The sequence below is a fragment of the Triplophysa dalaica genome, chromosome 20 (genome assembly GCF_015846415.1).
Source record: "Triplophysa dalaica isolate WHDGS20190420 chromosome 20, ASM1584641v1, whole genome shotgun sequence".
Taxonomy (NCBI): Eukaryota; Metazoa; Chordata; class Actinopteri; order Cypriniformes; family Nemacheilidae; genus Triplophysa; species Triplophysa dalaica.
In genome coordinates this window covers 13866256-13887810 of record NC_079561.1, presented here as the reverse complement: position 1 = coordinate 13887810, position 21555 = coordinate 13866256, and the positions used below count along the sequence as shown (strand labels likewise).

The 21555-nt window shown below is 37.8% G+C and overlaps 1 protein-coding gene across 3 annotated transcripts in view; it reads left to right on the top strand.

The window, feature by feature from the left end:
* utrn (utrophin) overlaps window positions 1–21555 on the top strand; it is a 159163-nt gene that overhangs the window by 107767 nt on the left and 29841 nt on the right. For all 3 annotated transcript variants that reach the window (XM_056734046.1, XM_056734047.1, XM_056734045.1), the window contains exons 57-66: window positions 2372–2643; window positions 2799–2945; window positions 3115–3193; window positions 4350–4410; window positions 11296–11357; window positions 11772–11846; window positions 13172–13373; window positions 13844–13929; window positions 16182–16339; window positions 18758–18924. In XM_056734046.1, the coding sequence (XP_056590024.1) occupies window positions 2372–2643; window positions 2799–2945; window positions 3115–3193; window positions 4350–4410; window positions 11296–11357; window positions 11772–11846; window positions 13172–13373; window positions 13844–13929; window positions 16182–16339; window positions 18758–18924 (1309 nt within the window). The remainder of the gene's footprint in view (window positions 1–2371; window positions 2644–2798; window positions 2946–3114; window positions 3194–4349; window positions 4411–11295; window positions 11358–11771; window positions 11847–13171; window positions 13374–13843; window positions 13930–16181; window positions 16340–18757; window positions 18925–21555) is intronic.

The following is a 21555-nucleotide window of genomic DNA, read 5'->3' as shown; positions in this document are numbered from 1 at the left end:
AGTATCTTTTATAAAAAAGCATTAAAAATACATATTGTCGGTGTCCTTCTGAAACTTCTGATGTCCACATTTGCAGTTTATTAGGAAATGGAAAAAAATCTTTTAACTTTAAATTATAAAATTTTGAGTTGTCAAAGTTAACAAGCACATTTTAATACTTTGTATTCAAAACCCAGTGAAAAACATAGAGGATTACTAATAATGATGGTTTATGGTAAACAAATAAATAATCAATAGTGCTGTCAATCGATTTTTTTTTCAGTAATAATTTTGTGTACTTTTTTTTTAAAGCTAGAGAAGTAGAACTGGGATAGGGAGAAATTGTTTTGTTATATATCGTTTTTCAGTTCTGTTATTGTTTACTATTTTCCAGTAATTATGTGTTGCAAAGTTCATGCTTGCAAATTCTATTACAGGATTAAAATAACTAAATAAATTTATTTGGTTTAAAATATGTCCCGTGTTTTAACATCTATATAATTAATTAGCCTACAGGCAAATGAATGATGCATTCATCTGATAAATCATGAAATTTCATCTACAGGAACGTAAATGAAAGTTCATGTTAATGCTTCTAAAAGTAAAAAGCTTTGGTATCGATATTGGCAGTTAGGGATGGGCATTTAAAGCAAAAATTATATTCGAAGATCGATGAGAACCATTCGAAAATTAGTCGAAATTCGCACCCCTCCCCCAAATGCACGCATTTACAGTATTACACACACACAAACGGAGAGAGAATTTTGTACCTGTGGTTCTCTCTCCTATGTGTGCTTTTACTGTGCGTGTGTGTTGCGAGTGTGTTTGCATGTGTGCGTCTATGTCAATGTGTGTAAGTATGTATGCATATTGTGTGTGTGGAGCATTTGTATGTCTGTCTTTTGTTGTTTTCACCTTTTTCTTGTTTTTACAGGTATATGCTTTTAGTTGTTTTTCTTGTATTCAATGTGTCTCATGTACAGCTGCTTTGTAACAATGAAAATTGTAAAAAGCACTATATAAATAAAGTTGAATGAGACCATTTACACTTTAAATCCGTATGACGACACACTGCTTTATGTATTATGGAATAGGCAATCTTACATCGAGCCATACATTAAGATATGTCCTGAAACATTAATATATTAACAACCGAATAACGGCACTTATTAACAGTACGTCGATCAGCATCAACCGCTCATAATGCTAGGACATTTCCTTGTAAAATATGAGCATGCACATTTAAACCAACTAAAAAACTTTGTGATTGATCAATGAAAATATATTTAGGCCATAAAGATTCTAGACCAGACTTTAAACACGTTAAAACATATTAACCGAATGACAGTATTTATTAACAGTCCTGAACAATTTCATTAATAAACCGCTCAAAATGCTTGAATTTCTATAGTCATGAAAAAGTTTCTTCAGTCTGGCAGTGATCGTTTTTCTAGACGTAACAGTAAACTCGGGCTGTACAAACTCCATAAGATTTTTAAATCCCTCTCCTTAGACAAAGCTGATCGGAAGCGTATCCTTAGCGATCATCTTTGTAAATTGTGTGATCTGACCATAAAACTAGCAACTGATTGCTGACCTGTGGATGGATCTGCTGGGTGCTTCGCCCTCAGATGATTGTGCATCGTAGTTGTTGATTGATGATAAGCCAGCTTTGCATTGCAGAGTTTGCACTGTACTTTATTCTCATTCATTTTATTAAAGGACCCCCACACAGAACAAATTTTTGACACAGTCTCAATTTACCGCTTCCGTTATGCCGTGCGGGTCTTCTGTGTGCGTAACTTCGTTAACAAATTTTGTGAGAAAATGTTTTCCTCTATTGTCTCTAGATTGACAGCCTTTAGGTTTAAGGTGCGTCGTTATCGGCAGCGCCGACCTTTGGTTACATGAACACGTTACGCGTGAAAACACAGCGTTTTTTTAAAGATCGCACACACTATTTGAAATTCTATAATTAAATAAACTAATCGAATATTCGAAATTCGTGACTCATCTCTATTGGCAATACTGGACCCGCAATCCTGCAATACTGGTTGTCTCTACCTGCATTTTTCGGGTGTAAATTCGGTGGTAAAATGCGGTTGTCACTCCTGAAATTTAGTGATGTGTGTTTGTGTGTACAGAACGTGATTAAGCACTAAAGGGGGAAGTGACAACCGATTTTAGATGCAGTGTGTAAATGGCCAAATGATGTTAAACTGACTTTTTTCACAAAATCATACCTCATAGCTCAAATTGTAAATCATTTAAAAATTACCCTTGTCCATCGGATTAACCTAAGTAGACCGTTTTCAAGTTATTTTTGACCAATAATGTCATGTCACACCTAAAAAAGGGACTCTGAAATGAGTTTGTTTCTTTGATATTCCAGTCGACCTGACCCCAGAGGAGAAGGCCCAGCAGGTGGCTAAAGCGATCCGTAAGCAGACTGCAGAGGTGGGTGAGCGCTGGGAGAGGCTGATGGGACACATAGGCACATGGGAGGAGCAGGTGGAGAGAGCTTTAGATAAACTTCAGGACATCCAGAGCTCCATGGATCAGCTTGACCTCCGTCTAACACAGGCCGAAGAGCTCAGAACGAGCTGGCAACCAGTGGGAGACCTTCTCATAGATTCTCTACAGGATCACATAGATAAGACAACGGTGAGAGTGCTGCCAACTGATCAAACTGTTCTCGTCTGGGGGTTCTTTTCAACGCAGTTTCTTCAGTCTCATGGTTGAATTTGTATCTCATTGTCAATGTCAAGTCCATATCTAGAGATACTAAAATCGTTTTTCTTCTCCGGTTTGTGTTGCAGGCGTTCCGTGAGGAGATCGCTCCTCTGAAACAAGATGTGCGAGCTGTGAACGATCTGGCAGGTCAACTGGCACCACTGGATGTTCAGCTATCCTCTACCTCTAACCGTCAGCTGGACAACCTCAACATGCGCTGGAAACTACTGCAGGTCTCTACCTACTCGAAACTCTTTCCTGTGCTTCTCTTCTCTCTTTGTCAGCTCACCTGTGTGAGATTTAAGTGGACAGTATCTCTTTACATCACAATGACAGATAGAGGAAGTCTGTGTGTCTGACCATGTGCTGAATTTGTGATGCTTTCACTCCGTCTCTCCTCAGGCGGCTGTTGAGGAGCGGTTGAAGCTCTTACGGGAAGCACACCGGGATTTTGGTCCTTCTTCTCAACATTTCTTATCCAGTGAGTCTGCATGCTGTAGAAGTATTATTTATTGTCAATTCATATTAACAAATGTAAGTTGAATTAAATGAAGTAAAAATAAACCTCATTTCATATGTATTCCTTCAAGTTGTTTGAGCTGGTATAGAGCTTGTTAATCGACATCACTCCACGTTGAATGTTGCGCCATCTGGGAGGATGGCTGATAGTGCATTCAATGCAGTGTTTATTCTTATTTGATTTGGAAATATAACTATAATAGGTCGGTCTTGCTGTGTAAAAAACTGCCATGGTTCTTTCATTTTCGATTTCTCCATATACCAAAGAAAACAAGTAACGGTATGTATCAAAACAATAATAGCAGTGGAGTATTAACCTGTCAAGATGGAGGCGCGACTGCAACAAGCAACGTAGGCCGTGACATCAGCTTCATATTCTCTATTGGTAGCCTAGTAACCAACAGTAAACAAAAAAATACCCGGAAACAGATTAGCCACAAGTTTGCTACGTCAGATTGTATGTGACATGTGTTTACATCACTCTTAACTCACATTAACAAATCAAATGCTTAATCTTAAAGAAGTCGTTCAACTTCAAAATTAAAATTCGGTCATCATTTTCTCACCCACTTGTCATTTCAAACATCTACCTTTATGCATTTGGCAGACGCTTTTATCCAAAGCGACTTGCATTGCATTATCATATACATTTATACTTGGGAATGTGCAATCCCCTGGGATCAAACCCACAACATTACATTGTTAACGCAATAACCTTACCACAGAGCTACAAGAAAGATGATTTGTTTGACTTGACTTGTCCAAATGTTGGTAACAGAACAGCACTGGACCTCATTCACTTCTAATGTGGCCAATGCAAGTGAATTTAAGACAGTTAACAACATTCTTTAAAATATCTTCTTTTGTATTGTACATTTGTATTGTATGTATTGTATTGTATTTATGTATTTGAAGTGTACAACAAATCTATTATAGTTAGTCTGCTGAGAGAGCAGATATATCAGCATAATGCCTCAGTGTCGGGGGGAAATAAAGAGGGTTAGATATCAGTGTTATAAGAGAGATATGCTTAATTAATGTTTCCTTTAACAAGAGCATTAGGATCACATTGAATGCATGCTACTCAAATCAATCTTTCATTATCTGTGTGTCAACAGCTTCTGTACAGATGCCCTGGCAGAGAGCTGTGTCCCAGAATAAAGTGCCGTACTACATCAAGTAAGTGACACGGATCATTGCATTCAATGATCAGTTTACATTCTTACATCTCTTGTCATGTGTTTTCTTGCGGTGCATGTTACAGTTTGGGAGGGACAAAACATAAGTTAAAACAGTTTCTATGTCGCAGTTCTGAGGTAGAATAACTTTCTAAGTTATTCAGGATGGTACACATGTTGCTGCAAACCTACCATTGTTTGGAACTAAATTCTATAATGATGAGACCTGCCAGGGGCAAGAAAGTTAACAAACTGAACTAGTTCTGAACTAGTTAACTGAGTCAGGTTCTCTGCTGTTACTCACATATACAGTGTAAAAAATACTCCTGAAGCCCATCAGATGAAGCAGGATGTTTCCAGAAACTCTCATAGTATCTCTAGGCGATTCGCTCAGTTACCGACACTTCCACTGAAAAAAGTACGAGTTGGATTCTGTGCTTTTGTCTCCTTCACCAAGTGCCCATCAAGCCCAGAGAGACAGGATTAGAGAAAGAGAATGAGGGAGATGGAGATAGTTGTTGCTCACAGAAGCATCCTTAAAATGCAGTTGGAAATGATCCAGAAATGGAGGAGGATGAATGTCAGATGACAAAAACAAAGAATCAGAGAATGGAGACTCGGTGAAGGACAAGTGTTAAACTTCAGCACTTAACCCGTCGCTTTGTGCTACAAACATTAAAGATACAAATCATGCAGATGATGTGATAGCAAAATGTCAAATTCCTATGTCCTGTACTGTATATAAAGGAAAGACCCCGAGTCATATGTAGAAAGACCAAACTATTGGCGCTGTCAAGCGAGTAATCGGGATTAATCTCATCCAAAATAAAAGTTTGTCTTCACATAATCAATGTCTGTGTACTGTGCATAGTAATTTTGTATTAATAAACAGACACATGCATATATTTAAGAAAAAATATAAAAATGAATAAACGTTTATATGAAAATTATACAAAATATCACAGTGGCTCTTTTGACTTGAGTAAACAAACAACAATCCAATGCATAACACAAAAAACACTCGAAACACATAGCAACACCCTGGCAACCGCATGGACAAGCAGCACAAGTGTAAGTCAGTTATGGTTTCACTGAAGTGACAATAACTGCAATACAAAGACCTTTTATTACACAATTATTACAACGCAACTATATAATAAAGATTATTCGGTCAGGATTTTTTATGATAACTACTCAAATTAATATAATATGAATATTAAAATGTTTTGGGGCACCGTCATGGGCACAGAAAAGTAGGTAACATTTTTAATAAACGAGAAGGTCTGTTATTTTACATTTTCTAAGTAAAAGTTAATAGTATGGTGAGAATATGCAGAAATGATATGCAGATTATATATTCTATAATTATAATGTAACTTTTTGTAACAAGAAACAGTTTATGTTCAGAATATAAAAGGAGAGCACAGGAATATTATTACGCAAAATAATATGATACACTAATATATAGTATATATGACTACTAATAAAATATAAATAAACACAAATCCTTTTTACAGAAATGCCCTAGTAGTGACTATCCTAAAACTGTAGTTACCTTTGTGAGGGAACAGAATAAAATATGATTAAACACAACAGAAGGCAGAAGATGTTTTCTTAAACGCATTCGCAGAACGTTTTAACCCTGGAGTTTTGTACTGGCCAGCTGGAGATGCAACTCCTTTACAAAAACAACACAAACATCACAGGAGAAGCTCTATGGGTTTGTGTGAGTGTGTGTTTACGGGAGTGTGTGTGTGTTTGTACGCCTGTGAGGGGCAGCAGGTGTGTTGTGTAAAATGGCCGGCAGCTGAACTTTTCTCTTCTAGCGATCACTCTGACACCACCCATATGCTTGTGCGTATATGAATACACATGAGTTTCACCCTCATCCTGTCATTTTCCCGAAGGAATCACTTTTACACTTCCACCAAACTCTCATTTGAGATGACTCAAAGCACTCTCTGCTCTTCTTCGAGTGTAGATTGCTGTTTTTGAGAAATGCTTAGCTCGCTGTACATTGTGTCTTCTGTGTCTGATTTATCTTGCTCTGAGACGGGGTGAAGAAGCAAAACTCATTGCCTTTTCTGGTTTAAAGCAAATATGTAAATGGAAAAAGGCCTGACATTTCTGAGGTCGAAGGTCAACGTGATTGATGACAGGCTTATTTGCCTGGATTAAGGCATGTGTCAAAACAGGATGATGATGCTCCTGTATAATGGCAAAGATATTAATATTAACAAGATAGGCCACTGCCATTACAATGAATGGGGAGGAATGCAATGCCCAATATGGCCGCTCAAGCGAAGGAAGTCCCGCCTTCCAGTGAAACAAGCCAACCGTCGATCAATATTGACTGACGATTCTCTTGAGCGGGGCTCTCGTGAGGTGCTTGCCAGCCTGTGCGCATGAAAGGTGATTTTTTTTGCGTAATTTAAGTTTAGCAAACCCAAGTTATGGTACAGTTCAAGTCAGGTTAATTATTGATAGCAAATCAATTGTTTAATTGTGATTTTTGCCAGCGATTTAAAAAATGTCTGCCTTCCTTCACTCAAGTAGATAGGACTGTGGACTTGCTGTTAACTGCCCAGAGGCATTGCAAACATGACCACCGAGTGGCACGACTTCCGTAAACGGACATTGATATTGGTCGGCAATATTTATAGGTCGATTTGATCGTTTTATTCGTTGAGGCATGAAAAAAGTTCATGAGTTATTTTGATGACAAAAGTTTGAATAAGTAAGCAAATGATCCATCCATCCATCTTCTTCCGCTTCATCCTGGGCCGGGTCGCGGGGGCAGCAGTCTAAGCCGGGATGCCCAGATTTCCCTCTCCCTAGACACTTCCTCCAGCTCTTCCGGGGGGACACCGAGTCGTTCCCAGGTCATCCGGGAGACATAGTCCCTCCAGCGTGTCCTAGGTCTTCCCCGGGGTCTCCTCCCGTTGGGACATGCCCGGAACACCTTCCCGGGAAGGCGTCCAGGGGGCATCCGGAAAAGTTGCCCGAGCCACCTCAGCTGGCCCCTCTCGATGTGGAGGAGCAGCGGCTCTACTCTGAGCTCCTCCCGAGTGACCGAGCTTCTCACCTATCTCTAAGGGATACCCCAGCCACCCTGCGGAGAAAGCTCATTTCGGCCACCTGTATCCGGGATCTTGTCCTTTCGGTCATGACCCACAGCTCATGACCTTAGGTGAGAGTAGGAACGTAGATTGACCGGTAAATCTCCTTCTTCACGACAGACCGTACAGCAACCGTATTACTGCAGAAGCTTCACCGATTCGTCTGTCAATCTCCCGTTCCATCCTTCCCTCACTCGTGAACAAGACCCCCAGATACTTGAACTCCTCCACTTGAGGCAGGGACTCTCCAACCACCTGAAGTGGGCAAGGCACCCTTTTCCCGACTGAGAACCATGGCCTCGGATTTGGAGGTTCTTATTCTCTTCCCAGCCACTTCACACTCGGCTGCAAACCGTCTCAGCAAATAAGCAAATGATATTGCTCAAATATCGTTTCTCAAAATTGGTATTATAATCAGCCAAAGTAACTCCTCTTCTCCTTCCATCTCTATTTAGACTTTTCTTAAAAGAACCAAAGAACTGTGGGATCAAATTAGTTACAATCTTAATTCTGTGCCATGTTGTAATACTTTGGCATGGCATTGAAAAAAATATTCAATAAAACAAACAAAAAAGGCCTTCAGAAAGTGTGTGTGCAGTTGACTGTATTGTCAAATATGCTCTTTAATCTCTCATCCTCATGTATAAAAATATTTGACGGCATTTTAGAAATTGTGGCTCATCTCCACCTATGTGTCACTAAGTGTAAAAGTCAAACTTAAAGTCAAAATATACTAAAACTACACTTTCAATGCACAATGCATTTAAGGGCATGTTGCAAAATGTACACAGATCAACGGATCAAGTTTTTTTGGAGCGTTTGCAAACAAGCCCAAATTCATGTAAATCAACACCCCTAAAAAAAACCAAAGTGTGAAAACACTTTAAAAGACTCGAAATAAACTCAAATCATACACACACTTTTGCTGACTCAAATCACCAGAAACATTAACGGGAGAGATCAAGGATCAAAGTGTATAAAACTAGAAGGAAATGTGTGTTTTGTATAGAAAGAGATTTTGTTATGATGCCTTACTTGTCAGACGTGCTAGAGGAACACGTGCTGGAGATCAAGGGGGTCTGAAGAGAGAGAATGTGGTGTTTTGTAAGAAGGATATTTCGGTAATTCTAAAGACTGTTTTGTGAATGTAATGAGTTCAGTGCATTGAGTTCATGTTTATTCATAAGAATATGTTTTCAAAAAGAAGCTATGGACTTGAGAGAATGAAAGAGATACCAGGTAATCCAGTGAGAAGCTCTAGGCTCAGAATAAAACACTCTCACATCTGTTAGTGTATGTATATACTGTACTGTATATTTCCCTGCAGATTTAATCTACACTACATAAAAATGAATTAAGGCCGTGTGGAGCGATGTCGTTTCTTTAGTGTGAGATTTTATTGTAATGCCTTCCATGTTTTAGCGGTTTAATCCTAAAGATACATTTACTAGTTGTTGATCAGTGTTGGGTAAATTACTCTGAAAAAGTAATTAATTACTAGTTACTCATTACATATTCAATGGTGTAATTAGATTACTGTCCAAATTACTCCGTCCAAAAAGTATTTAGTTACTCATTACTAATTACTTTCTATATCCTACATCAACCTTGATTAGTTAAGTGATTTAAGAATATACATGAAACGGCTTATTGAATTCATTAAAATTATATGATTAACTGACCAAAGTATTACAAATGTGAGAATTATACATTAAATCACAGATTTTAAAGTAAGACTTTGAATTTTGAAGTCAATAACACTATTGCACACGCATATATTTCACAAAGTATTTAGTTTAATTACATCAAAAGTAACTGTATTTAAATTACAGAAAACATATGAGTAATCCCTTACTTTACTTTTTCAAGGGAAAAGTAATTAAATTACAGTAACTAATTACTTAGTTACTAGTTACACCCAACACTGTTGTTGATCATAATTGTTCAAATGAATAAGAATCCAAATTCTCAAATAACTTAGAAAGTTTTCATAAATATCATCTTAAAATAAAGATGGAAATTTATCTTAAAATGCATTTGGTTGTTTCACATGCGACGTGTATTGTATTGAGCCAGAATCATAATTTTGATGTTGACTTGCCATTAAGGAACATTTATATTGATACAATAATGATAAGATCTAGCTGCATTACTTTAACTTTCATTATTAAAAACTGAGTGCTTTTTACATTATTCTGATCTGACAAATTTTATGGCGTAGTAACACACATAAGGAATTATGATAAGTATAGTTTTTGCTAAACTATAGCTTGCTAAAATTTTTCCTAACATGTGATCGTAAATGCCGTTTAACACATCAAATTCTATATAAGAATGGAAGGTGCTTGTTACTCACAAAGTTGATTGTATAGATAAACATCAAGATATTGTTCTCAGATTGATTGTTTCTGTATATCTTTTCAAATACCAAAAATGCAATATCTAAAATGATTTTATGTGTTTACTTATTTCTATATCTAATGTTTCTCTGCAATGCATTTTTTTTTGTTTTTTTAAGAGTAAAGTGAGTACAGATGCTACTTTCCTCACTCTTAACAGAACTGTTTGGTAGAAGTCACTAATGAGGTTGTGTTGTACCTCAGCAGGTGGTTGTTGATGTAGACGGCGTGCAGCGAGGCAGCTCGCTGGCGTTCAGGACAGACTCTTGGTGTAGGGTTGATAACACTTCTGCTCGGATCTGTTGCTGGAGAGCAGTGGTGTGTTGAAGAGAAGATAGCAGCCTAGGTGCTTTATTTCTGCTGATGGCTGTAACCAGCTCAATTACCGCCCGTAGCACAATCTGTCCAGACGCTCCTGAATGCTTCCGTCCTCAGTGATCCTGCTGAAAATCACATTATGGGACACAATGATGGTCTGCGGCCGTCTCGTTTTGGCCCACCTTCAGGGACCATCAAGGTCTATTTAAAGCTCCATGTGTCTGTGGAATTACAGTGTGTCTACCTGAGACGGTTTGAGCCTTTCGGCGAGGCTATCGGACCTCTCGTCAATGTGTGAATGAGTCATAAATGAGATGATGAGATACACATAAACACCTGCTGACAAACTCAGCCTCTATCTCCTGAATTGGAAACCAGAAAGACATTCTTGTAAATGTACTTTTACTGAGAAAACATTTTAAATGGTTCTTGACTCACCACTGAAATGCTCTTCTTAAGTGTTCTCAGTGGTTACCATGATGTTGCTGCCGGTGAATAGTGTTATGGATGGGATATTTTCAGTCAAAACATGAAATAGAAATACTAATAGAATTTTTGAATTTGTGAATTAAAGTGTACAAACCAGAAGCAATAACACCCAACAAATGAAGAAGGGGTCGCTCCTTATAGACCACAATATGGTTTGTTTAGTTCAATTTTTATTAAAGTGGAATATGGACCATTATGGATGTGGCAGTTCACTTACCTGACCATGGAAAGTTTTGCTTTAAAAACAAAAAAATTGCTTTAAAAATGTTTGGGATTTATTACATTTTAAGGTTAAAACGTGTTTGGAATTGGCCAAATCTGATCGCTTAAAAAAAAGCTACATGATTTAAAGATATCATTCATGTTCTATAGCACAACAAGGCTAGCGAGACAATTGTTCCATTTATTTCTCATCCATCTCAGTCATTCACACACGCCCCTCCAAAACCTGTTTGCGTCCAAAATAGCATTGCTCTCACACAAACACACACCCACACAACAGACAGATGAAGTTATATGGGTGTACCGAGTCCAATTGACCCTCTCTGTTCTCTCCTCTAGTCATCTGAACCAGTCCACATGCTGGGACCATCCCAAGATGACCGAGCTCTATCATTCCCTTTGTAAGTGTCACACAAACACAGAGATTCACATCTCATCAGCCCTTAGAGAAGAGCTGAAAGCGCCTCATACCTCACTCAAATACACAGCTGAATAAATATTGGACAGCACCTCTCCAAAGTGAAGGTTTGCGTCTGTCTCTGTAAGGCTCTCCGGAGACATCACACACATATGAATCTCACAAAAAACACTTCTCACCTCTAAATAACTTTTCACCTCATATACTGTAGCTTTTTTATGACATTTTATTCGATTTTTCTCTTAAAATTTCTAATATTTTAAGCTGAATCTCTTATATACGGGTTTAAAACAATCTTATAAATATCAGCAGCCGATACATTGCCGTATGATCAAGTATGAAGTTTTGTTTGCATGCTCATGTTTCTTACGTTCAATTTATGTCTGTTTCTATCCAGCTGACCTCAACAATGTAAGATTCTCTGCATATAGAACGGCCATGAAGATCCGGCGGCTACAGAAAGCACTCTGCTGTAAGTGTGTGTGTATGTCTTTAATGATTAGAGCTGCATCAGTGCCTGTCCTCACTCCATCGGCTCAATTAACTCTGAGAGACCCAATTAAAAGCACTGTGTGCGTGCGCGTGTGTGTGTGTGTGTGTGTGTGTGTGTGTGAGGTATCTTTCCCTGTCTCCATGCCTCATCTCTCATGTCCTGCTCATTTGCATGCCTGTTTGTCTTTTTGTGTAGTTAATTGGTCTAATTAAAATAGTGTAAACAGAACTCAATGTCTCGCATTGTCAAAGATGAAAGTGTTTATCGTCCGGAAATGTACAAGTGTCTTATGAGAAACAACATGATAAAGTGACAAGCGGTAAATCTAGTTGGTTCATAATGTTTTTGCCCTAACCGGCAGCGACAGTGAACGGGTGATACGGAGCTCCACCCACTGGTCCAGATCAGGAATCAAACACGCCTAATGTGTGACTTAAATTTCTTAAGGATTTATTGACAGAAATGCAATGTTATAAACATAACTATGTCTTTAGAGCTGTCAAAACACCTTACAAAATGAAGCGTTATGTTTCTATTATCTTAGATTTAGCTATTTCTATCTAAATACATCGCGGGTTGATGTTCATACTTTACAAATACGTTATATGTGACCCTGGACAACAAATCTTATGGGTACATTTTTCAAAATCAATATTTGTACATATTTTGAAAGCTGAACAATTAAGCTTTTTATTGATGTATAGGTTGTTAGGATATGATAATATCTGCGGGAGATATAACTGTTTAAATCTCTGGAATCTGAGGGTGCAAAGAATCAAAATATTGAGAAAATTGCCTTTGAAGTTGTAGATAAGAGGCACTGTTACTGGTCATCCACTCACAAAAATAAAGTTTTGATATATTTAGGGCAGGAAATTTACAAAATATCTTCATGGAACATGATCTTTATTTAATATCCTAATAATTTTTGGCATAAAAGAAAAATTGATTATTTTGACCCATACAATGTAATTTTGGCTTTAACTTAAAATGTTCCCGTTCTACTTAAGACTGGTTTTGTGATCCAGGGTCACATAGCATTCGACAAATAAGTGAAAACGCGACGAGATCTTAGTCCTGCGTCAGCCTGTGGAGTGAGCCACTGGTTACCATTTGCCAATTTTCCCCTAGATGCCGCTAAATTTCATACACCGGACCTTTGAACATCTACTCTTATTGATTGTGATTTCCTCATATGTGGAATATTAAAAGGCTGAAAAAAGTTTTTAGCTGTATTGTGCTGCTGTATGAGCATTTTGCTTTCCAGAAATGGTCTGTTATTGATCTGTGTATCTGTCTCTCAGTGGATCTGTTGGATCTGAATGTGGCTCAGTCGATGTTCCAGCAGCATAAATTGACTGTAAACTCACAGCAACTGACGGTTCCTGAGGTCATCAACTGTTTGACGTCCATCTATGACGGTTTGGAGCAGGAACACAAAGATCTGGTCAATGTCCCACTGTGTGTGGACATGTGTCTGAACTGGCTGCTCAACGTCTATGACACGTATGCATTACACATGCTACATGACTGACTGATCGTGACATTTATCATGATATTTAGCGTCCACTCGTGTCTTTTTAACCTTTTAACCTTTATTTTAAATAATTTTGTTCGTCAAATTATTGTATTGCCATTTAGGTTTAAACATTTTTATTTAAGTTTTTCTTTTAGTTTAGTTCCAATTTGTTTATTTTTATTTATTTATTTTATTCCTTTTTATGTTATATATACATTTTCCAGTTAGTTTTAGTGCCTCAACTTATTTAAGTTTATTGCAGTTAATGCAACTAATTTTGATTTAGTTTACATGCTTTTTAAATAATAATTAGACCAGATGTTTATTTCTTTTAACATAAATGTTTTAATATATAATAGTTTTAGCTAACAAAATAACCATTATTCATTAGAGCGTCATTAGACACAGTGTCATCTCACTACTGTCTGTTTCTCATGATGTGTTTTGAATGTCACAGGGGTCGCAGTGGGAAGATTCGAGTTCTATCGATGAAGATTGGCCTTCTTTCGCTTTGCAAGGGTCACCTGGAGGAGAAGTACAAATGTAAGCTCTAACATATACCCAACCAACACTCACAGCATTGTGTCCTAACCAGGCACGACATGAGAACGTTGGGTGACAAATCAGATTTTCGTCCAGACCCACTGTCAGGGTTGCCAGGTTGTTGTAACAAAGCCTGCCCAATGTAACACATTAGACACTTTAATCAATGAAAATAACTGTATAGCAACAATCATTGACATATATTTACATAAATAAAATTATCTTACCTCCAGATTTACAGCTGATGAACAAAATCCTTCAGGAATGGCGGTTATCTTTTTTTAGAACTATTTGAAATAACTATTTACAGATTTATAGTCTGATTCAGTTAAATTATTGTTAGAATATACATTTGGTGGAGTACATTAGTTCAATACTCTAATTTAGGTTAACTATAAGTTATGAATTTGTTAAATTTCAACCCGCGGAATCCGTTTGCATGTAGCGCTATTCTGCTGGAAAACCACAGAGTTGGCAACCCTGCCAGCTGTGCTTGCACTGAGAGAAAGATTGATGGCCACTTTATCGGCTGTAATTTCCCAAACATTTTCAAATGTGAGATTTCAATATATTTAATACAAGTATCAAGCCATGAACCCAACCAGTCAGAGCGGAGATAAATCTCATAACATGTTTTGAAGCAATAAACGGCTTAACATTTTTGCCTAGAAAGGAATTTAAGTATGCAATTTTGCAGTGAATGAACTTCACATTCCATCAATCATTGTGAGTCGTGATTAATAATCCTACAATATGTAAAGGATAATCCACGGTGAGCCGTGCATTAAAGGATTTTTATGCACGATGTAAACGCATATAAGCAACCTCTGCGAAGTGCATTAAATAATGCACGGCTAGCCGTGGATTATCCCGCTTATATGGTCATTTGCCAAGTGAATGCTATTATTGATGTTAACAGTATCATATTGATGAGACAACAATAACAGCTTTCAATTGGCATGTTTAATGCACACCTTTCAGCCAATCAGATTGGAGTATTCAAAAAGACCACAGTCATTGACAAATGAAGTGAAAACCTTTTCTTGATTAACTTTGTGACAAATACATTATTTCATCCGCAATGTTTCATGAAATCCTTCTTCTGAGCTGTTCCAATGTAACAGTTCAGTAAATTCTCATTATTTGCTCCTTTACAGGATTATGGGTAGTGTGGTTCTTTGTTGGGATTTTAGCGTTATGTTGTTTTTAATAATGAAGCTGAAATCACACTGACTGCTGAGCGACTTTTACAAAATAATTTGCGATTGTCACACCTTTTAGCTGACAGTGAGGCTCGGCACTACTTGACACTGGAAAAGACCATTATTTCGGCGGGCCTGTTGGTGATGGTTAAGGTCAATGAAATGTCAGATCGTAGGAATGTAGACTGAAAAAATTGTGTTTTCGCTTCAAGGCATTATTAGATCTTAACCACAAATCCGGAATGTAACCCGCTTTAATTTGCTTGTTTGTGAATCACCACAAATCCCATGATGCCCTTCTCTCTGCTGTTGTCTTGTTTTTGTTTCTAAAAGCACAGTAGTCTGACTGCACTCCCATGATGCACCTCAGCACATAATTGGGCATTTTGCTCTTTTAGGTTGTGACTCACCTCAGGAGCTTTGAGTCTTTGTTCCTAATGAAGAGTACACAAATCCTTGCGCTGGTTAGTCTAAAAGCAACGCCGGCGAGTCTTCTCCATGTCTGAAGCACCACAGAGACAGACAAAAACATCCCATCTCAGTATTGAGAAGGAGAACATATTTTTTCCATTCTCATTGAGCAGTTTGAGGGTCACTCTCACGGGTCACGACTTTGTAAAGTAGCTGATATGGACAGACTCACGGCCGTTTGAGTTTGTTTATTGACCTTGAGTCTTGACACAGCAGTGAAATCTCACACAGTTACTGCAACTTTAGCTGTCTGCGTGTTTGTGTCAGAGTTTATTGAAGCGCCAGAAGGGTCTTTGGTTCAGAACGGATGGGTCACATTTAAAACTATGGCCGACTCTGCTCTTGTTGTTTTGATCAAGGTCATTTCTGTCCCCAAGCTTAAATCAAATCAGAAAGAAAGAGTGTGTCAGGGATTATGCACATAAAAGCACTCTCTGAAGTGTTCTTTACTTAACCCTGTCTGTCTATATCTATAGCTCTATATCTGTCTGTCTGTGTTTCTATATTTGTCTCTGTCTCTCTATATCTGTCTGTCTCTTGAATGGACTGTACTCATGTGTTTCTGTTTGTCTGTCTCAGGTTTGTTTAATCAGGTGTCTTCAGCGGGCGATACATGTGACCAAAGGCAGTTGGGTCTTCTGCTGCATGATGCCATTCAGATCCCTCGGCAGCTGGGTGAGGTGGCGGCCTTTGGCGGGAGCAACATCGAGCCCAGCGTCCGCAGCTGCTTCCAGCATGTACGTGGACACACACACAAATGCAACAATGACTGATCACAGGCTGTGTGTTTTACCCTGATATGGCTTGTGTTTATGAGGGTATGACAGATGTCTTATTCCCCTATAAAGCAATTGGTGAGTTACTGAACCGGTTTGCTTGCGATATCCTTATAGTACCTCACACCAGGTGTGTGTGTGTGTGTTTTAATGGTGTTGTCAGCATGAGCGTTTACATTTTTGTCCTCCAGTCATTTTTTTTCCTGTGTAAATACTACAGCACTTATAAATGGCGGCTATAAATATTCACTTTACAGATTAAGATTGTTACATCATTGAAGCGTTTTCTGGTTGATGGGGTTTTTTTCTAAGCGCTTTTACGTCTGTTCTTACGTTCCATCTGTCTCACTGCCTATCTGTCTTTGTGTCTCCGTTTTACCTCATATGTCAGTCTTTCTTTCTGTCATGGTCTGTTTGTCTGTGAATCTGTCTGTATCTCTGCCCACCTGTCATCCTGTCCATCTCTCCATCTGTCTGTCCGATTTTGGCTTTTCATATTTTCTCTGATAGACTCTCGGTTTCTTTCAGTCTGTGTTACATCTCTCTTCACCAAACAGAGACTTTATGATGACAGTCACGTATAAACAAGTCAGGGTGGAAAGATGATCAGAGAAAAATAGCCTATCAGAACTGACATACTGGAAGAGGAAGTGGCCTAAAAAATGGAGGAAATGAAGGATAGGTGTCATTATTAATCACATGAGAGATGAGAGCTATCCAGTGAAAAGACAGACAGACAGCACAGGTGTCAAACCTGCAGTCGTTTACGACTGCCTGTCACAGCTGAAAGACTGATGGATTCACACAAACATTCGGTGCTTGAGGGCTCCTGATAGTGTTGATGTGTTTGGTGCTGTCAGAGGACAGAGCTGACATCATAGTTATGACATCACAGCCTAAATACAGCTCAAACCTCAAGACACCCATTGTCTTAAAGACCATATGTGTGTGTCTCTCAATGCTAAGTGGCATTTAAAGACTTTAAACCCATCGGTACATTCAGATCACTGCCAAAAAATGTTTTGCTGTTGGGGACGGTAGATGACTTCCTGCCAAAATCTGTTTTTATTGCCTTGTTATTTTTTCGTGATTATCTTTGTTGTTTGCAAAAAATGTTATGATCAGCGTTTGTGTGTTTGTTTACCACATTATTAAAGGAGCGGTTCACCTTCAAAATGAAATTCCCATCATAGTTTACCCACCCTCTTGTCATTTCAAACCTATATGGGGAGATTCACACTTTGGTGTCTTAAACCGCGTGGAAAACGTGAGCCAAGTTGCTTTTTTCTAGTCAAATGACCCGCGGCAATCTTTAAAATTGAACAATTTTTATCTCGATGCGCAATATGTGCACGCTGCACCATATGCGCTTCACGACCACGCCGCTCCCTATTTGTCTACATTTAAAATAACACACTTGCACCCAAAAGACTCGAAATGTGAATCACCCCTATGACTTTCTTTCTTCAGCAGAACCCAACAGAAGATATTTTGAGAAATGCTGTTTACATCCCCCCATTGGCTTGCATTGGTTACAATAGAAGTGAATGGGGTCCAGTGCTGTTCTGTTACCACATTTTTCTAAATATCGTCTCGTGTACTTGAAACAAAACGTTTACATTATAGGATGTAGAGTTATGTCCATATTTTTATGTTGGCTGTTAAATCCAATCCGTGGAGCAGTCAACAAATTACTGGTTTCAATGTATATAATGTTTTTGTTTTGTGATATTAATTTGGTGTCTTTAATCTCTTGTTTTAGAGTTAATAATTATTATCGTCATGTTTGTAGTTAAAACTATGTTAAAGTTAAGTTTTTGAATTTTTGTGGTGGACCTATGCAGTCACATTAAGAAGGTTTGATTAAACCTTAAATTTTGTCAATTTTATATTAAGTTATATGTACAACAACAGAATTTTATTTTAATTTCTGTTTTATTTTAAAAGTTAGTTCAAATTATTGTGAATGTTTTAAATATTGTGGTATCATGTTTTACAGCATGAGCTAAGTGTGTCCCCTGAGCATCAGACATACAGTATTTATAGGGATCAAAACTAAATTATTTGAGAAAATAATGTCTTTGTCTCGAATCAGATTATTTTCAGATCACTAAAATTACCTTTGTTAAAAATCACCCGCTTAGAATGACATCACTGAAATTTTCTGAATGCTTTATCATCTTTGTAATATTTATGAGGCTGTTCTGTCTCTATAAGAGCAGATGTGAGTGACGCCATCAATAAAGATGTCCTAGTAGGAAATGTTCAAGCTATCATCTTGATTTCAGACGTGCCGCATTCTTTTATGAGTTAATCTCTCCTGTTGTTTGTAGACTTCATCCTCCTCTTATTGGTTGTTTGTTTTTACCCTCTCTTCAGGTGACCAATAAGGTTGAGCTGGAGCCGAGGCAGTTTATTGATTGGATGAGGCTAGAGCCGCAGTCCATGGTGTGGCTTCCTGTCCTGCACAGAGTGGGCGCAGCGGAAACGGCCAAACATCAGGCCAAGTGTAATATCTGTAAAGAGTTTCCCATCGTTGGCTTCAGGTATACACATATAAACACACACGACCAGTTAAACATACTTGTTTGGACACACTTAAACCTTTTCACTTGAAGGTTTATGAAATAATACTTCCGTCTAAATAATACGTTATTTAATGGTGAAAGTGTTTTTATAGGTTTGGTCATAATATAACAATTTATTAAATAATAATAATATAATATAAACATAATATAACTAACCTGTTAAAGTCCCTGTGAACCGGAAGTTGCGATCGTTTATACTTCCATATTTTGACGCATTTCCGAATGAAATGAGAGAAAAACAGTGGCTGTGGCTTTCTCTGCGACTTGATTGGATGTATAATAACAGCCTTGTATTTTTAAATGGAACTGGCAGCAGACTGACAGTTGAAGGGAGGAGTTAACAGATGCTCCGCCCAAGCCGTCTGAAATACCTCATCAAAGTGCATTTTCAGATTTTGACTGAAGATTATGAGGACACACAAATTTTAAAAAGAGAATGACCCACATTGATAAACTATTTTCAATAAATGCTGTTATCATCTTTACGCAGTTATCTTTTCATCAGTTGATGTCAAATTGATGTTGAACATTTACCACAAAGTCGTGCCAGACAACTCAAATTTCGCATGATGATTTAAAGCTTACAATTGTAAATCAGGGTGAAGTAAGCAGATTGCTTTCTTTATCAACTAGCTAAATGACAACATTTTGTTTGTTTTGAACGAAAAACGAATTTCAGCTTTAATATTGTTGTAGCTGTAGCTGCAGGCAGATTTCTAAGGTGTAATCTTTAGAGATCTGTGGTGGATTTAAGTTGCATGCAAACACACACACATACACACACACACACACACAGGTTTGCGTACGGCTGTCAGGGAGCGGAAAGGTTAGATTCACTCTTGAGGCCCAACATTCATCCAAATGTCAGGATCTGATAGCACATGCTAAATAAGAGCATGAGAGACGGGATCGTAGGAGTTACTGATCAGATGTGTGTCCTCTGGCACTTTCAAAGTTCACATCTAAACTAGAGCTACCAAAGTTCATGTTTTAACATTTAAAATTCATTCAACATGTTTAAATAGGCCAGTATCTTTTACTAGTTCACTAAAGGTAAATTAGTAAAAGAAAATACAAAAATCTAATTTTATGATAATTCAATCACCCACATGTCAAATAAGGTGTCTGTGTTTTTATCTCTTCTGTCGAAAACAAATAGTGGCTTCTGAGGAAAGCTTAATGATGAACTACTCCTTTAAGGACCTAATTTAATTTTTAGCTTGTTCTAAAGAAAACAAAGTAAATGTTTTAGGTCACTTTGCTTGTCAAGGAAATGTATCTTGATTTAAGAGTTTTTAGATATTTGTACTAGAAAACAAAACAAAATGCTTAGTAAGAAATTTGAATCTTCATTTTTTTTCCCATTGTGTGATAAGTGATGTGTCACACGTCATCATTTGTCTCCATTGAGTATTTTAAGCAGTCACAGTCTGATCTTGAAGGTGTGCTGACCTTTTCAAATGTCACACGTACATGCATACATAAAGATTGTGTATTGCAGTTAGGGACCTGTCGCTCTCCGTATTAAGACGCTTGTGCTAAGTTACACAACAGACCCCCAGCATCCCCCGAGAACCGATCGCGTCACAGCAGACCATCGTGTTTTCAGAGTGGAGATTCAATCGGACGTTTGACAGAAGAGATACAGACTGTGTTTTGTCAGTGATGAATAACGAGGACGACTAAACACAACACGAGCGAGAAACGGAGGAAATGAACGTCAGAGTTAATCAAACAGGACTCAACTCTCTTAAAGGAGAGCATATCTGGAGATGTATTTCTGAAAGATTGATGAATTCACTTAGCAAGAGACAAAATTTGTGTAGATAGTTTAACATATCGATAGTAAAAAAATAATAAATAAATAAAGCAAAAAGCCGAAAATGGCTGTGCCTTATGTGAATCTCACAGTCAGAACCGCCACTAGTCAACTAAATCTGTCTGCAAATATTAAAAAAGTTTAAAAACTTAGCAAACAAAGTTTGCTCATTGTGTTTGTACAGTATTTTGGTCGTTTTCAACTATTTTGCCTGAATTTCAAGCTAAATCAATTTACCTGCCTCTCCCAAAAACACATAACAAGGGATTATAACCAAATTTCCAATGGCCTGATTTATTAAAAGACACAGAGTTCTCAGCAGGGGCCTCAGACAGAGCTGAAACCACAGCCGAAAGGAGGCCGTTTCAGAAACACAGCACATTTAACTGTCATAACATTTCATTTATGCAGCAGGGAGGTGAAAATATTATTCTCTGGAGGGATGAAATTCAATGAATTTGCATTTCACGGAGACAAAAGCAACCAAAAAACAAACAAACACAAACAGTTCTGCTCCGGTCTATAGTGGATTTACATTTTAATGAAGAAAATCTGCTGAATAACAATAGTTTTAAGCATTGTGTTAATTGTGTTGTTGAATAAAACGGGATGTAATTTGAGCGAGAGGGTTTTGAAATGTTGTGAGTGACAGACAGGTTTAATAAAGTTGAATGTAGTTTGGCAGAATGTCACGTGCATGATATTATTCTTAGTTTTATCCAATTATCTATACATGCTATAAAAATCACAATGCACAATGATACACGGTT